Source organism: Miniopterus schreibersii, assembly GCF_964146895.1.
Source record: "Miniopterus schreibersii genome assembly, chromosome: 1".
In the NCBI taxonomy this organism is placed as follows: Eukaryota; Metazoa; Chordata; class Mammalia; order Chiroptera; family Miniopteridae; genus Miniopterus; species Miniopterus schreibersii.
In genome coordinates this window covers 81,513,246-81,531,235 of record NC_138101.1, presented here as the reverse complement: position 1 = coordinate 81,531,235, position 17,990 = coordinate 81,513,246, and the positions used below count along the sequence as shown (strand labels likewise).

The 17,990-nt window shown below is 42.5% G+C and overlaps 1 protein-coding gene across 9 annotated transcripts in view; it reads left to right on the top strand.

The window, feature by feature from the left end:
• KIAA1217 overlaps positions 1–17,990 on the top strand; it is a 695,304-nt gene that overhangs the window by 405,022 nt on the left and 272,292 nt on the right. For 3 of the 9 annotated variants that reach the window (XM_081128700.1, XM_081128699.1, XM_081128693.1), the window contains exons 1-2: positions 928–1,345; positions 9,591–9,874. In XM_081128700.1, coding sequence (XP_080984826.1) covers positions 1,276–1,345; positions 9,591–9,874 — 354 coding nt within the window. In that variant the 5' untranslated portion in view covers positions 928–1,275. Of the gene's footprint in view, positions 1–926; positions 1,346–9,590; positions 9,875–17,990 lie in introns of those variants that run through there. The other 6 variants (XM_081128696.1, XM_081128697.1, XM_081128701.1 and 3 more) reach the window with 4 other exon arrangements.

Genomic DNA, 17,990 nt, shown 5'->3' with positions numbered 1-17,990 from the left:
GCCAAACCCACACGGACTCAAGGTCAGAATCTGGAGGATAGGTCAGCCATTGTTCTACAAGAATTCTTTATCTAAATTAATCTAAAACCTTGCCTGATTGGCCTGTAAACTGGGTCAAGGTATGATCAGCAGGCTAACCATTGTCCTCCTTTCTCCCTCAAATGAAGGGGCCCACTACACATTAAAATATCACACCCTTCCTACTAGTGGCTGTGCTCCTTTCAGATAGCTGAAATAGCAGAGCTGATGTTGCTTAGATTATTTTCCCATCTTTTTTGGTGAACATTGTGCTTATTTTCGCTATCTGGGAAATTTGCCAGTTTTTCAAGGACTGGGTAAAAAAAAAAACAACACACCAAAAACCAAAATAAATATTTGTAGGTAGTTTAAAAGGAGAAAGTAAGTTGGCAGTACCTCTGCCCATCCAAAGTAAAGCATTTTAGTTGCCTTTCAGATATCAAAGTAATTAACTTGAGAGATTCAGAGGCTGATTTTACTAGTTTACTCTTCAGATCTGTGATTCATGGTGTGTGTGTGTGTGTGTGTGTGTTGGGGAAAGGGGAGGCGTCAAAGTGCAGTCAAACGACTACAGACTTTTTAAAGCCTAAATGGTTGGAATGGACTGTGTCAAAGGTAAACAACCCCCGTGTATGTTCCTCAGGCTCCAGGTAGTGCCAGAAAGTGTTTACTCAACAACATCCAGCTTAGGCTCTTTCTTCCTAAAACATTTTTCAGGGATTTCACTGAAATCTGGTAGGTCCAGCAGCCGGCTGTTTCTGACTGTGTGTACCAGCCCACTCGGGAGGCCGACTCAGTGTCCGAGATTAAAGAGCCCAGAAGGCTCACGCCGGTGATCCCGTGCGAAACGTTTCCCACCCCCTCCGGCTGCGAAGTCTCAGCAGTTTGGCGAAGTGGAAACACTCGGCCTGCGCCGGGGGAGGAAGGCCCGTCACCTGTTGGGGCGTCGGGAGCGCGCGGCGCGGCGCGGGGCGGCGGGGCGGCGCTCGCAGCACAGCCCCCTCGCTCCGGGACCGTCCGGCGGGCGGGAGCTCGGGCGCGGGACGCGGCGCGGAGACTCGGGGAGGCCCGGCGCTGGGATGCACTTTTCTCCAGCCAGAGAGACTTCGCACGGGAGTGGAGAATAGTTTGGGGTGGGGTTTCGCACCGTCTCCTCCTCCCCGCCCCCGACCCCCTTCCAGGCGCTTTCTGCGAGCTTCCAGAAGTGCGCTGGGAAGTTTAAAGAGCGGACGGGCGCCGGCGCTGTAGGCAGGGACAATGGAAGAAAATGAAAGCCAGAAATGTGAGCCGTGCCTTCCTCACCCGGCGGACAGCAGACACACGCGGGGTAAGGAGCAGACTCATTCAAAGATGGAGTTACGGTTACGCGTGGCCCTCGCCGCCGGCTGCGTTGTATAACCTGAGACGCGGCGCAGGGCGAAGAAAAGGCGTATTTCTTGGGGGGGGTGGGGGGGTGCGTTTTCGAAACTGAGTGCAGAGCTGTGATTTCTTGGGTTTGACTTTCTCTCTGGCAGGATTTTCCGAAGTGGCGTGGCGATGTCCCATTTGCAGCCCGGTCAGCAGTCGGTGGCTGTTGATTCTCTAGTCTGGGCAATGACAAATAGATCGCTCCGAGCAGCTTTTCACACTCAGGGCTCCCGCGCGGGAGAACGCGGTTGTTTCTATGGAGCTCGCCCTGGGATGGCAGCCTTTCCATTCATTGGTTGGGGGATTCCATGAGGCAAATGCACGGTGGATGCAAGTTTTGTAGTGTTTTCGAGTTAAATGGAGTTTGGGGATGTTTCATTTTACACATCAGAACAGCAGGGGAGCAATGTACATCTGCATGATCGACGGGACTCTGAATCTTCTGTGTGTTTTAATTCAAAAGTTGCGAGTTGTTAAAACAGTTTTGGTGGATTTTCTCTGGGCAGTTTCCCTTTAATTGTCTTTATAATAGACTTGTCTTTTCCGTAGGGAATTTCCAGAAGCTTATGTTGTTCCAAAGAAATTTCACAGAGGGGTTGGGTAGAGAAAGGACTTATCTGCTCTGCGGTGGCTGACGTCTCTGGTGCCAGAGCCTATCCTGTAGCATCGCCCAGGCAGCCTGTTTAAAGGACCCCTACCCACGGACCCCAGCTTCATCTGGGCCCAGTTAATAACTAAAAGACTTGCCTCTGGGGCTGCAGTGCCGTGCGTGGGAGTAGGGATTATGCACAGGGGAAAAGGTGTGTGCTTTTTTAAAAGACTGAAGGGAAGTAACAAATGACTCATCCACACTGAAAATGCAAAAGTAAGCCAGACAAAAGAAATTGCAATTACAAGAGATAGCCCCCGGCCCCTCCCCCCAGCCCCCAGTGAAATGCAGGAAACTTTAAGCTTAGTAAGCCCTGGAAAATCCCCGAGTCTTATATTCATCAGTCCAGGCGTCTGTTTGCACTTCCAAAGCAGAGCATTCTCCTTGAAGGCGCCTGGTCGGTGGGGTCCAGCAGGAGATAAGGCTCCCTCCTCTCCCTTCCCCCCCTTATTTGATAGGACAGAATCCTGTCAGGAATTCAGCTTCTGGGCCTTTGCTGAAACAAATGACTCGGAATCTAGACGGGCAATTAGAATGGCACCAATTTAAGAAATAACTTTCAAACAAGCACAGCAATTCAAAGATGCTTAAGAGACTGGAGATGGTCACGGTGAGAGGGCATGATCACTTGATTCGTTTATTCATTTGTTCAGTGAATATTGAACACTTGTTATGTAGTAGTCACTGTTTTAGCTAATGGGGATCTAGCAGCAAACAGACTAATAGTACTTGCCTTCACTGAATTTATATTCTGAGGGCTAAGTTTGGGCAGATGGGGGCGGTAGAGACAGATAATGAGACATAATGAGCAAATAAGTAAAATATATATAGCATCCTAGATGACAGGGTTGCTAGATTTTGCAAATAAAAATACATCATGCCCAGTTAAATTTTAATTTCAGATAAATAATGAATATGTATATTTTTAACTGTAAGTATATTCCATACAAGATTTGGGACATACTTATGTTAAAAATTATTTATTATTTATCTGAAATTCAGATTTAACTGGGCACCCTGTATTTTATCTAGCAACCCTCTTAGGTGGAAATAAGTCTGGGGGGGAAAATAAGGCAGGGAATATAGGGAGTACGGTGGGGGGGGTAGGGGATGGAACTACACATAGGATTATTAAGGAGAGCCTCACTGGTGTGATATTTGAACAAACATCTGAAAAAGGTGAGTGAGGGAACAGCAAGGACACGTTCAAAGAATAGCAAGAACATGAAAGACAAATGGGGGGAAAGAGGGTCAGAGGTAATCCCAGGCCAGCGCGCAGGGACTGTGACAGTGTGGTAAGGACTTGGGCTTTTACTTAAAGGGAGGTGGGGAGCTGCTGGCAGGTCTAACTTGTCTTATAAAGGATAATACCGAGTGCTGTACTGAGAGTCACCCAAGTGGGGGTGGGGGTAGGGCAGAGAGGCCCCTTGGGAGGCTTCTGGAGTAAAACAGCAAGAAACTGCACTAGCTTGGACCAGCAGGTAGTAGAGCATCAGCTGGTGACAAGAAAACAGAGTCTCGATGTATGTTGAAGGTAAAGCCAAAAGAATTTGCTCAGGGATTGGATGTGGGACATCAGAGAAACAGGAGTCAAAGACAACTTCAAAAATGTTTGTCCGCACAGTTGGACAAATGGAGTTTCCAATTACTTAAACCAGAAGGCATTGAGGGGCATAGATGAGAAGGTGTTTATAGTTTGAAAGCCGGTGACGTGAAGAAAACCTTTTGGATCTGTTAGGACTGAGAAGTTTATCAGGGTGAGATGTTGATGACGATTTTGTACTCATGGCTGGAATTGAGAGAGGACTGGGGACTGAGATATGCTAGGATGGGGTCTGTGTGCAGAAGGAAAGGTCTAGGAGATGCATTATAGGTCAGGGAGATGGGAAGGGGTGGCTGGAGAGGTAGCGAAAGGGGCGTATGAATCCAGGTTAGATATTTAAGATCCCGTTGGGTAACGATGATGCTGTAAAGGAGTGTGGCTTCATTTCCAGTTCTTTGGTCAGCACAAGGACCACAAAAGGGAGGCCAAGCCACTGATGCCCACATCACCCATTACACCTTATCTCCATACCTGTCACTGCACTGTCTATTGCATTTGTTTATGTACTGTATATGTTTCAACCAGTTACAATGTAGTATTCCAGGGCACAGAACATGCCTTCATCTTTCCATTCCCAGGACCTAATAGCATCTGACATGCAGAAGGCACTGGATAAATACTTGTGGAACAAAGGCTAATTATACCACCCTAGAGCTTTGAGTTTATCAATCTACTATAGATCAGGACCCCTTGGGTGATCATGTAACTTATTGTCTATACTGAGACACTTTTGAGAGTGAAAGGGAGCCCTATAAATAATTTCTCTGAGACAACAGTTGTGGCCCAGATCTGTTTTGGCAAACCCGGGGCATATGGGTGCCTCAAGAATAGCTCTAAGCAATGAGATTTCCATGGCTGAATAGGCAGGCTACTAGTTAAATGATAGGATGGAAATGTCGCCAAGTGCATTGTGCAGAGCAGGCCCTCAATAATTATTGGCTGAATTTGAATCTAACTATATCATGTTCCCTTTGCAGGCTGTGGGCTTCTCAGAGTAGTCCTTGGGGGTTCTTTGGGAGGCATATATCTGCCCACAGCAGCCTTGAGGTGTCTACTTTTGCTCTGGCCGGTAAGATCTTGAAACCCCAATGCTGGTGAAGTGCTGCCAGCCACCTGCTTGCCTCCCCCATCTCCTGATTGACAGTGTTGTAAGATATTTAGTATTCACTATAGTGTAACAAATTTATATATTGTACACCTTCAACTCAGACAATATTATATCAGTTACATCTCAATGAAGCTGACAAAAAAAATAGTATTGGCAGACCCATAGGGTGCAAGCCTGGGGAGTCCCATACATTCAGGTCTCCTCACCTCTAAAATGTCCCCATCAGTCTCTCTTCCTCCTCCTGTTTTATTCCTTATAGCACTTAGGTTGTGACATTTTTATTTCATATTATTTGTTATCTGCCTTCCTAATTATAATGTCGACTCCACTATAAAGGAAGGGAATTAAGTCTATCTTGATCACCCCTTCACTCTATTTTCTAATTCCTTTCAGTGTACAGAGCAGGCGCTCAGTAAATATTTTTGTGAATGAATGAATTCACTAATCAACTAACCAACAGTTGAGATAAAATGTTTTTCTGGGTGAGGAAAGGACTGTACCTGTTTCGCCTAAAATCTATGCCAAAAGCCCTCTTCCTCACTTACTTAATTTTTAAAGGTTTTTTTAGAGGAATATAATGGCCTGGTTTCAGTTGTACCTTCTTTGCCAATTTGTATATGGTGATCTTTATGACACTAACAAGGGAGCTAGAAAACTGGTGAGTCCTGTGGGCCCCCAACAGAATACATGATATATATTAGTTAGATAGGCTGATTGCTGTAACAACAGTCTTTGCAGTTTAATATAATCAAGGTTAATTTCTCAAACACAGTAGAATGTGAATGTTCCCAGCAGGGTGGATTTCTTGGACGGCCCACCTCCAGGCTGACTCTGGGACCCAGGCACCTTCTATCTAGCCACGATGACATTCCCCAAGGCCTAGGAGGCTCTCCCTGGAGCTTTTGCAGTCAACTGGCCAAAGAGGAAAGAGAAAGAACATGGAAGATAATTCAGGAGGTCCAGGGGCCAGGACTAAAGGTAGCCCACGGCACTTCTGCCCACATTGAATCAATTGGAATTAGTACAAGGCCCCGACTAGGTGAGGGAGACTGGAACATGCAGTTTTCCTATGTGTGCGCTGGGAGGATGTTATGATTTGAACACACAGACAGACAAAACACTGCCACGACAAGCCCGGATAGGTTGTACAGCCAGACAAAACAGCAGCTCCCCACGATGTTTCCTATGACAAGAGAGCCTCTAGAAACAATTTAAAAGGCTACATCTTAGAGACAGCTAACCAGGAGCCCCTATAAATAAGTGAGGGACTCCTTCCCTAAGAGTCTGTGGCCTACCTAATCTTGACCCAGGAAAAAAAATCTCAGGGAAGCCGTCAATCCTGTTGCTGGCTCTCAGAAAGACAGCAGGCGTGTAATGCCTGAGTAATGTACAAGGCCCCAATTCCTTGTTGCAGGTCAGCTGAAACAACTGGAGTTGTTGCCAGGAAGCCGGCCTGGGCAGCTCCTAAGGTCGCCTGCCTGCTGGACAGCTTGCTGTGTGGATGACCCATCTTCCCTAATCCTCTGTTTGGTATCCACCCCATTCCTCACTTTCTACTCGTACCTTCCGGAATGTGTACATCCCAGCCAGAAAGCCCCGTGAAACTCAGAAGAGCTTTCCTCTAACACTCCTGACTTCACTCACGGTCCCCACTCCGCTCCAGGGAATGTAGGAGGGACTGTTGTCTGCCCAGAGCTCCTGCTGTGCTGTTTGCTCTGATGTGAGCTACTAGGCAGTTTCTCTGGGCTGTGCAGAGGCTGGGAGGGGCAGGAAGGGGAAACTGGAAGCCTTGTCTTCTTACTACAGCCTCCTTATTTGTTTCAGATGGATTCCCAGAATAGCAAACAACTAGACACACCCACATTTAAATGTTAGCACCAAAGCATTCTGGACAAGAAATAAAACTATTTCTGTTTGGATGACTTGGATCATCTATTCATGTGGATAATGGGGAACTGGCAGGACTCGAGTCTTGACTCCATGGCTGTGGAATTGTGACAAAACGTCGTCTGCCTGCTCCCTCTCTTGTTTGTTTCTATCCCTGTTCAGTTTTTCCCTCCAGTTGAAAGACTGCTTTCTCTCCAAATGACTGGGGTGGTAGAGTGACACTACTCCCTCAAGCATGGGGTTGGCAGCTTCCACCAGCCAAGCCTTGCTGAGGAAAGGCTTTGTGTGGAAAGTGGTGTGGGGTTGCTGTGGGTGCTGGTGACTGTGGAGCAGGTCCTGGTGGTGGGATGGAGGCAGATGGGGCTGACCGAGAGCTGGATGGAAGCACAAGGCAGGAAAGGAGGGACCGGAGGAAGGAGTGGGCTCTGAAGGTGATTAGACACGGACTGTCCCTTAGCCATCGGTGCATGAACCGTCGATGCCATTTGCTGCTTTCCTCCAAATCACATTAAACCTTGTTTAGCAACTGGAGACATTTTAGAGGAGTCTATAAGAAAGAGAAAATACGGAAAAGCAACGAAAGGTTGATGTGACCTTCCCAGTGCAAAGTGTTTGCAAAGAGTGGGGTTTAGAGAGTCAGTAAGTTGGGGCTGCTGAGAGGTGAGTGCTGGCAGAAGATTGATGCTGACTCCACACTGCCCCCTCCTCGCTCCTTTCCCGATTTATTTCAAAGGAGAAAGTGGAAAACCTTCTTCAGTCTCCAAGGGGCTGCTGTTCTGGCTCTCTCAGCCTCTTCTGAGGAGCCTTGGATGAAACAGAATAGTTCTTGTGAGTCTACATGACAAAGCAGGGCGGAAGGGGACTTTCTGCTCCTGTTGGTATTTCAGGCGCAAATATGGGTGCATGTGGATGCAATGCCCATGTAAAGAAATCACCTTCCTTGAGATTCAGTCCTGCTGTCCTGGATAATTTTAAAAAATATATTGTTTTAATGAAGTTAAAAGTAATCTTAAACTGCACTTAAAAGTTGACAGTGTTAGGTCAAACACACAACTTTAGGTAATAGAAAACTCATGTTCACACACATACTCAAAGGATAAAGCTAAATCTTTCAGATTGCACACGCCTTTGCCAGCCTGAGATACGGCATTTTCTGGATCTAGATTCATTCCATAGTTTCTGTTACTTCTGTCTTATCAAAGAGGATACCACAAAAAAGGTAGCCATCATGTGAGTCCATGTAATGAGCAGGTAAGCAAAGTCAATGAAATTACCGTTTATCTCCCAATATCTTTTAAACCAATAGTTCCATCTTCTTCCCTTCTAAATTTACTGCTGAGACTAATGAAAAGTGGGAGAATGAACTAATTGGGCTGTTTTTTCCCCTCCCTTTTCTCGTCAGTGTCTGATGGAGATGCTGTAATTAGCAATGTAATGAGAAGTGAAGGGTAGCCAAGAATTATTCCCAGAACATGCATTTAGGGGTGGAAGACCGAAACGGGAAAGCCAGCCTGAGGTTAAAGTATTCTCTATGCCTGACCAAAGGCGGCCGTGCCTAGAGCTCCGTGCACAGGTGTTTCTAGGCAGCGAAGGAGGAAACGTGGTGGCATTGCTTTCAGAGGAGATGGCGTGTACCTAAGTCCGGACACCTGTCGCTTTACCTCTCTGGCGTGGGGGTTTGGTTCCCTGTTTATCTGAGACTCACATCTAGACCTCTCAAATATTGGATCTCTTTTTCTACACATACCTTTTAAAGATAAGTAATTGGCAAAGAAGCTCGGATTGGAAATTTATTAAAAAATAATAATTTAGAGTAGATTTAAAGGCTTTAGAGCTAGAAGGCTCTTTGCATGTCTAATGCTAGTCCAGCATCCTCCTTTTGTAGATGAAGAGAGTGAGGCTGAGAGAGGTCAAATTCTCTGTTCCAGGCCTAGAATTAAAGGCAGGACTCCTGAGACCCAGCCCCGTGCTTTTTCCAGGGGATTCAGTGGACAAGGACATTTTCCTGCCACATCTGTAATATTGTTTAAGAATGGCTCCCGTGATAGAACCTGGCGAGTTCCTGAAGTGCTTCCGAATGGTCATTACTTTCTTTCCCTATTCTGGTTCTTAAAGGAGTAACTCTCTTTTCTCAGTTAACTGGAATATTCCAACCTGACACCCCATTTGCCAACTACCGAGAAGGAATGGAGAGGCCCCACGCAAGTCCTGCACTTAAAACCTTGCCATTGGTTGCCTCCGGTCTAAGTAGAAATCCACTTGTCTCAGGCCAGGTTGAGGCCTTCGACATGTATTGTGTATCTCTTCCCTTTTCATTGTGTGTTTTAGATAAAAGTCCACTTCCAGTAAAATGTGTCCAAGCCTTTATTTTACATCCTCTCAGTTATCACCTATAATAATATTCTTATGCTTGCTTGGTTTATGCTAATAAGGGGAAATCGAACTTGCAAGTGGTTCACATGTCAGTTATTATAAGAGCTATTTTTGGTCTTGGAGATGAAACAAATGTTTCAGAAACCATCTTCAGATATAAAAATATAAAAATCCTGTTACCAGGATGATGGAATTAAAAATAAAGAAATAATCAGAATCACTGGAGTTCTTTTCTCCAATTACAGGTAAAGGTAAGGGCTAACCCAGTTGCTTACAAACTCATCTGACCAAGTGTCTCGTTTTGAATAACCTCAGAGAAAGAGTCAGAAAGAGCAGAGTTTTTGCTGCAACATCTTTATTTCTAAAGTGCGATTTTTCATATTTCTCGATTGTTGACATTTTTGCTTCTTGACAAACACAAACACAAAATCTGCTAAGTTATATTCATACATTAACAGCTGCCACAAACCCTTTCAGTGTTCTGTAAATGAGATTTCTAGTGTGAAATCATTAATTGTAAACTGTATTTTTTTTTTATCTTTCAGAACAAGGAAAAAGCAATCTGCATGTAACTTCGTTAGAAGATGCAGAATGTCGCAGAACCAAGGAACGCCTTTCTAATGGGAACAGTCGAGTTTCGGTTTCCAAGGCTTCCCGAAATATCCCAAGGAGACACACCCTAGGTGGGCCTCGAAGTTCCAAAGAAATACTGGGAATGCAAACATCTGAGATGGATAGGAAGAGAGAAGCTTTCCTGGAACATCTAAAGCAGAAATACCCCCATCATGCCACAGCAATCATGGGCCACCAGGAGAGGCTGAGAGACCAGGTATGAATGTGCTGCCACTTCACTCTGCAAAGCTCATTCTTTAATGAACACGAGGGGAAGCAAAGGGACCTTCGGTTTAAAAGGGGAAAAATAGTTAAGGGGACTGTGCCCATCACTGAGCTGTTCCAGATCTCAAGAAGAGCGATCCAGAGAGTGGGCTGTTCCCCCAAAAGAGGGTTCCCATGGTCAACCACAAGTACATCTGAAGTGCAGGCAATGAAGTGGTATGGGATCAACTACTGTGCACCCTGTTAGCACTGAGTGCTTGGCACAGTGAATGAATAAATGTATAAATGCTTTTTCGGGGTAAAACAGAGCACGGAGGGATAAACTTGTGATAAAATGCTTTTCCTTAAGAAGCTGACATTAGGGTTTTGTTTCTGTTCACTTTTTTTTTCTTTGAAATCACAGATGATTTCCTTTTGCATGCTTGGCTTTCTGCTGTCTTCAGCTACCTGTTTTTTCAGGTTATCTTGACAGCCAGTCAGATATCACCCAACTGGGGCTCGGGTGTTTCTGTTTCTTTGCTGTGTGCAATTACTTTTTGGCCTACAGGAGATGGGAGACCTCCTCTGTGGACCTCACAGGCATGTTATCAGATTGACCTTTCAGGATGGGCAACATATAAAGGACCCAGAGCACTTAGTGATTTGGGTGGTCAGGGAGGAGAGCAGGCTGTTATTGATTTCCACACTCCAGGTAGAGAGGCACGAGCTGTGTTTTAAGTCGGCTGTCTTGCCAGTTAGTTACAAAAGTGATGTCTAAGTCACTCAGCTTTTGAGTATCCATGGAAGTGGAGATTATCATCAGCCTGAATAATTTAAACCTATGCTTTTCCTTCAACTTCATTTTTTCCCTTAAATTCAACCTTCTATTCTATGATATCTTTATCAGTGTGCCTAAAGCTGACATGTGCTTTGCGGACTGTGTGTTTGCTTTTTGTTCAAGTTGCCAAAAGGCAATTGACTTAGAGAGGAGAAAAGAAACAGGAGTCCTGCTTGATGTAGAGATGTGCAGATTACTTCTTTGGTAATTAAGGAAAGGAAGGCTATCTTTTCATTTCAAGCATACAGGCATACGTTGGAGCTATTGTGGGCTGGATTCCAGACCACTGTAATAAATCGAGTCATAATCTTTTTGTTGGTAGAAGGTCTTGTCTTCCATTTGTAAACAGCACATCTGTCAAGGGCAATAAAGTCAAGCATAGTAAAACGAGGTGTGCCTGTATATAGAAAATACCCCTGTTTTTTATATTTAAATTGTACTTATTTATTTTTTACTTTTTCCAGTTTTATTGAGATATAATTGACATATAACAAAAATACCCCAGTTTTCTATTGATGGTAGAGTCACTTTCCATTTAAGTAATGGAATCCGTACTTCTCCCTGTGTCATTTTTGTGTGAGGCACCGTATTTTATACAAAGCAGTTCTGATTGAGGAAACTCAAACTCAGAGTAGTTACGATGACATGATTTGCTCAGGAGAAGTTGGAATTTGAATCCAGATAAGTCTGAGCTCAGAATCCTTGTATATCTTACTATTCTGTATGTTGAAGATCACTGATTATAGATAAGGTAGTATGGTCTGTACCTGGGATGTAAGGGTCATGGTGTGTGTGTGTGCATGCGCATGTGAGACTACGGGGGCAGGGGGCAGGGTGAAGGAGGCTAGAAAACTGATTATGTGTTGAGTAAGGAGGGAAAATATTTTTTAAACTTAAAATATATTAATTTTGCTGTGAAATACAGAAATTAGTCTGTAAAAATGGTGTGTTTTCCATGTCAAAAGATTTCAGTTATTATCATTACTGTTATTTTTTGTGATATTATAATTATTGCTACTACTGTGATGATGGTGGTTTTAGTTAAAACAATTACATGGGAAGCCTAAATAGAACTAGAAGGTTGTAAAGGTCACATGGTGTCAGATGACAGGCTCAAGCCCTGCTCTCTTGTCAAATGCATCTCTGCCCTAAGTGTAGATGAGCCACGGCTGGTCAGCTGTACCTTTGCTGGTAATTCAGGATGAATTTTTGTGTATTCCAAGGTGACCATCCAAAAGGGGAAAGATTTTGATGCCTTGATCTATGTATACATTTTTTATTCCACTGCTTTGTTATAAATGAACCCTAATTGGCCTTGTAAACATCGGAGAGAAGCTGAAGCCTAGGAACAGCACTTTTTCTAATGCCTTTTCCATTCTTTTTCTCCTGCCACTCATTTCCTTCCTCTATTCTTTCCTCTTCTCCAAGACACCCTTTGTTTCTCCCTGACCTCTGACAATGGGTTATTCCAGGTTTCCTTTGCGGGAAAATACACCAGCAGCCATCAGGAGGAATTCAAATAACACAAGTCTGATACACTTCTCCAGATTCTACTAAATACCGTGTTCTCTTCTGGAGGCTGTTTTCTTGCGAGCCTCCCAGAGAAGTGGCCTTAGTGAGAAGAATGCCACTAGGGAAGATCAGGAATAAGACGTTGAAAGTGCTATACCTAGCACCTTACACAAAATATTTTTAAAAATTTTTATTGAATTCATCAGGGTGTCATTGGTTAACAAAATTATATAGGTTTCAAGTGTACAATTCTATAATGCCTCATCTGTATATTGTATTGTGTGTTCACCACCCAAAGTCAAGTCTCTTTCCATCACCATTTATGCTCCCTTCACTCCCTTCTATCTCCCTCTGTTATTGGTGGGGTGACCTCTAAGTCCCCACTTATTGCCAGTGGAAGTGGAATTCTTGGGATGTCACAAAGAGAGGAATTTTTTGAGACTCGCATAGGTGGATGAGTGCTATTTATTTCCGTGGAATTAAACCCCTGGGTTTTCAAAGTCCCATAACCTTCCATCCTGCCATGGGAAAAATCCAATCTTGTCTTTAGCAGTGCTGGGATTAAAGCCACTGCCCAGAGTTTTGGCTCCATGTTAAACACAGTCCAGTCCAGCATCTGGCTAGCTTAGCTTGTGTTTCCCACTGCAGTCCATTACGTGTGGACTGGGCAAGTACAGGTCATGGAGCAAGAGAGTACAATGGACCAGGAGCCCAAGAGAGAGAGAATTCTTTGTCTCAGGGTTATAACAAGGAACTTAATCAATTAATCCTTCAGGATTTCACATGCTTGAAGTGGCTGCACCCTTCTAGCCAATCATCTTTTCCCCAAGTTAGACTGACAGGCAAGCACCTTCCCTATGTCACCTGACTTCACTGCTCATGGGCCCATCTTCTCCTTTGTTAGACCCCTTCTTCCAGTGATCTGCAGGGAATGGGCAGATGGTTCCTTAGGGAATGTGAAGTTGCAGCTTCCTGTGAAGCTGCCCAGATGACCATGCTTATAATGCTTGGTCTCCCCTTTGCTCTTTTCCTATTATTAATATTGATAATTAGCTAATTATGACAATAACACCCCACCCTCCTTTCTCTCATATTGTGGTCTGTGTCTCAGTTTTTTGCTTAATTCCTTTCACCTTTTTCACCCAGTATGAAATATTTTGATAGTAAGGGTATCTAGGTTCTAATTCCTTGGTATTATACATAAGGAGAATTAAAGCACACCTTATATTTCAAAATTTGAATTTAAACACTGGAAGATTCATGTTTGAAAACTTATATTTGAGTCTTTGAAATTAAATCAAGAATTTTCTGAGGTCTAAAGTATTGAAAAGCAAACGGGTTTCCTTCCACTATCTTAAAACAATGCAGATGACCATTATTGCAGCATAGTGCTTGTCTGCATAATAGTAGCTGTCATTATCACTGATTCCCCCAACATTCTTGTGCAGGACAATCGGACTGTGATGCCGTATCACCTGGCAGCTAAGGCTTTGGCTCTGGAGTCAGGCAGGACTGAGATGGAGTCCAGCCACCATTCATGTGCCAATTGTGTGATTTGGAGCTAATGACTTAATCTTCTCTGTCTCAGTTCCCTCATTTGCCAAAAGACAATAATAACTATATCGTTGAGTACTGAGGAAGAAAATAGTGGATCCTCTTATTGTTACAATGACAGCTCTTAGCGTTACAATATTCTGGTTTATGGTGTCCAAAAGAAGAGTCTCAGAGGCTCTATTTTCAAATTAGTATTTAAATTCATTTTATTTTTTTATTAATATGTACTTAAATTACCTGAAGAAGTTATTTTTCCTACCAACAGAACAAAATTGTATTATATTTCTGAAACTGACTTGTATTTTTCCTTCATGAAAAGCTTAAAATTTGGATTTCTTTTACTTATCCTATATATATTTATTTGGCATTTACAATAATAAAGGCATTGTGAGGGATACAATGAGGCCTCTGCCTTCAAATCAATAAAATAAATGAGATATTCATGTATCCAGACTAATCTTTCAAGATCCAGCCCAAATGTCCCACCTTGTGAACTTTTCATAACATCTTGCAGTACCTGTACTGTGGCATATAATCATGCTTTCATTGTATGTTTTTTTATGTTTCTTTCTTCCATCTAGAATATGCTTTTAGAGCACAAAAACCTTGTCTTAATCATCTTTGTAAATGCAGCTTTTAAGGGAGTATACAACCTAAACTAGGCATGATCAGTTTTTGTTGAATGAATGACTGAATGAGCCAATACAATTAGATACACTCTTAATACAATTAGAGTGTGACAGATACCATTTGAGTGGTACAGATAGAGAAGGGTAGGGAGTCTAAGAATTGAGATTGGTTGCAGTTTGGGTGATCAGAGGAGACTGAGGTTAAGAAGCTAAGAAAGGCTAACTAATTTCCTCAAGTCAGGAAGCCAGGATTTGAACCAAGGTTAAAATTTCTAGTCTGTGGTCTTTCCATTTGTTATTGACCTTGGTGTTTGCTCCCTCCACCTTACATTTTTCTAATGTTTTGGCAACAGATTACATATATCACAGTGAGTCAAGTAATAGAGACATGTCAATGTCATTTCTTTAAAAAGATAAATCTTAGTTGCAGAGCACCTGAGATAACCATAGAAAATAGATTCCTGCACATATTTTACATTGAAAGTTACTTTTCTGAAATAGCTGTGAGTTCAGAAAGGTCTGTGGGTCAGCAGTCTCTCGCAGTCATGGGCACTATCTAACTGTACAATTTGGAAATGCTATTTATTTATCTATTTATCTATTTATTTAATTTTAATCTTCATCCAAGGATATGTTTTTACTGATTTTAGAGAGAGAGAAACATCGATGTGAGAGAGAATCATAGATCGTTTGCCTCCCATACTGGCCCTGACCAGCAATGGAACCCATAACCTAGTATGTGCCCTGACTGGGAATCAAATCTACAGCCTTCTTGGTGTACGGAGTGATGCTCCAACCAACTTAGCCACCCGACTAGGGAGAAAATGCTCTTCTTTTATTTCTTTACTAACAAAGAAACAGGTGTCCAGCTGGCCTCTCTCCTGCACGAACAAGATTCTCACTCCTAGACTCAGAAATCCTTCTGGAAATAATTTTTCAATCTTTATTCTCAGTTACACACAGAATTTCTATTTAACCAACTAGGTATATAGTACCTGCTTTGCAGTTATAATTAGTTTATGTGTATTCTTATATCTAATGTGGTCGAGTCTTCGAAGGAAAGAGTAATGCGTTTTAACTTAAAAGTCTGATCTCTCATTCAACACAAAAAGAAAGAAAGATACGAAGGAGAATTTTCCTTTAACATGAATATCACTAAAATAAGGAGATAAGACCATGAGCGACAAGACTATCTGAAATGGCGTCACTAGTGCCAGGAAGCCTCTGTTCCAGCTCCTTCCCTCAGGCCGGGTCCTGCTGCTGTCGGAGTGCCCGGGAGGCCACCCATTGTGTTTGCATGGAAATAGCACCAGAGCTCTTTTCTCTGTGCCTGGTTAGTTTGGCACCACTCACCATCGTCTACTGTAGTCTATGGCATCTACTCAGAAGTGTAACTATGCTACCGAATGTGAAAATGAAAATCAGGAAACTATGTCAGTCTGCTTTTTCATAAACATCCCAAGTTCTAATTTATTCTACTCTTTAAACAATCTCTAAAGAACTTTATTCGTTGGTGAAGAGCTGTTCTATGGAGTTTGGAGCTGGAGGCTTTGGTCATAATCAACATTATTCATTCATTTGACTGACATCTCCCTTTCAGAAGGTACATACTTGATTTTGTCAGAATCATGGAAAATGACAGTTAAAAACAGAACAAGAGAAGTCTTAGCTGTATTTGAGTCAGAAGGCCAGGTCTCAAGAAACAAACAGTACTTCAAGTTGGTAGAATACAGGCATTTTTACTTCTGTTCCATCAAAACTCACTGAAAACAATTAAGGGTATTAATAATGGAAATAGAAAGGAAAAAAACTCCATCTTTAATAAAAGAAGGAAATGATCAGGACCCTTTGGGAGGCTAGGGAGTGTCTTGGTGGAGACCCCATATACACGGAATGTAGAAAGAAAAGTAGAGTTACAGGAGGAAAGTAAGCTACTAACAATATTATGATCGTGACCTCTTCTTCCCTAGAGGGAGCTTTATCCATGCAAAGCAAGGTTAATGGAAGAGAGGAGGAAGCATTACCAGATCACAGCACATCCAATCCTAGAATGCCTGTGATTTAAGAGTTTCACTGTGAGCCTCATAAACATTGAATACTACAAAATGAGGAGTGAGGGTGACATGGGTTTAGGACAAAGCAAGTAACATTTTTGTGGAAAGTTTAGTTGATGTCACAAACCAGAGAGGAGGGTGCCGGCTGCCTCAGCTGACTCCTCTCTTTTGCATGCTGGTTTTTAGTTGCTATTCATTCAAATGTGAGGTAGAACAAGAAAGGAGCCAATAGGAGACATATACCTTAACACTGATACATTAATCAGGATAGTCTTGATTATGCTGCATAACAAATAAACCCTGTGGATTGTGGTGCTTTTCTATGTGTGTGTGTGTGTGTGTGTGTGTGTGTGTGTGTGTGTGTGGTTATGATACGAACACATTTTAGAGAAGCTGTCCCTGCAATGACTTAGTGATTCAGGCTACTTTCATTTTGTAATGATGCCAACTTAACACATGGATTACAAGTCACATGACAGAGAAAGAGAGAGAGCTAATGGGTTGTACACAAGCTCTCAAATATGTTAGCCCAGAAGTGGCATATGTCACTCTCCTTCATTGTAATTCTTGCTTCTAGCGTCTGCTGGGATGTTTGGTTTATCCAGATTTTAGCTGTGGAATCTAGTTTAAGAAGGAGATGCCCCGTTTACTTATATCAGCTCTCCGAAATATAAGTATTGGTTTCATCAGCTTTGTTGTATATTGCACTCTGTGCCTATCTGTACAAGAATATAATCACATTTATGTATAACATTTATATAATATAAATTTTAACATATATTTATATCTTTATGTAATGGCATCTTTATGACTCTTTTTGATGAGTTTAACTATATCACAGCAGAACTCCTACCACACTGGATTACTCCTCAAGCTGTAGATCTCGGTATCAGTTTATACCTTGGGGAATAGACATAGTCCCTCCTACGTGTACGGAAAACTCCAGATTAATCAGGTGTTTGTCCATCACATTGCCTTTAACCTTAGTCAACTTATATATATTTGAAATTCACAAATATTCATCTATATTCATGGATATACGTATCTGTGAAGCCTAGAAGGTGAGACTAATAGAACAAAGATCCACTAGGAGCACAGACCATTCAGTTAGTGGAGGACTTTGGCCATGTGAAGGTCTGGGTAAAAGGCTATTGTGGTAGAAAGGGTAGGTTTTAAAAATGTATATGTGTTTTGTAAGTAACTGCATACATAAATAAAAAGTTTACAAATTATATTAAAGGAAATAGACTCAGTTAAGAATTTTCTCTTTAGAGCTACTAATTTATTCTAATCCAAAGGGGAAAATGATGGAAGAATAGCCATGTTTAGTATCAGAAACCATTTAGCTGCGTGAAGTAATGATCGAATACAGTTTTACAGACCAGTCTTTTGCCCAGTCCTGAAGGGAAAAGGGAACTTCTTGGCAATTAAGAAATCTAATACAACGTATGCAAAACAAACAACATAGGAAGAGGGAAAAAATACCCTGCTCAGAATACCATGTACACAGATAATGCTAGATAAATATTTAGCATTCCTTTA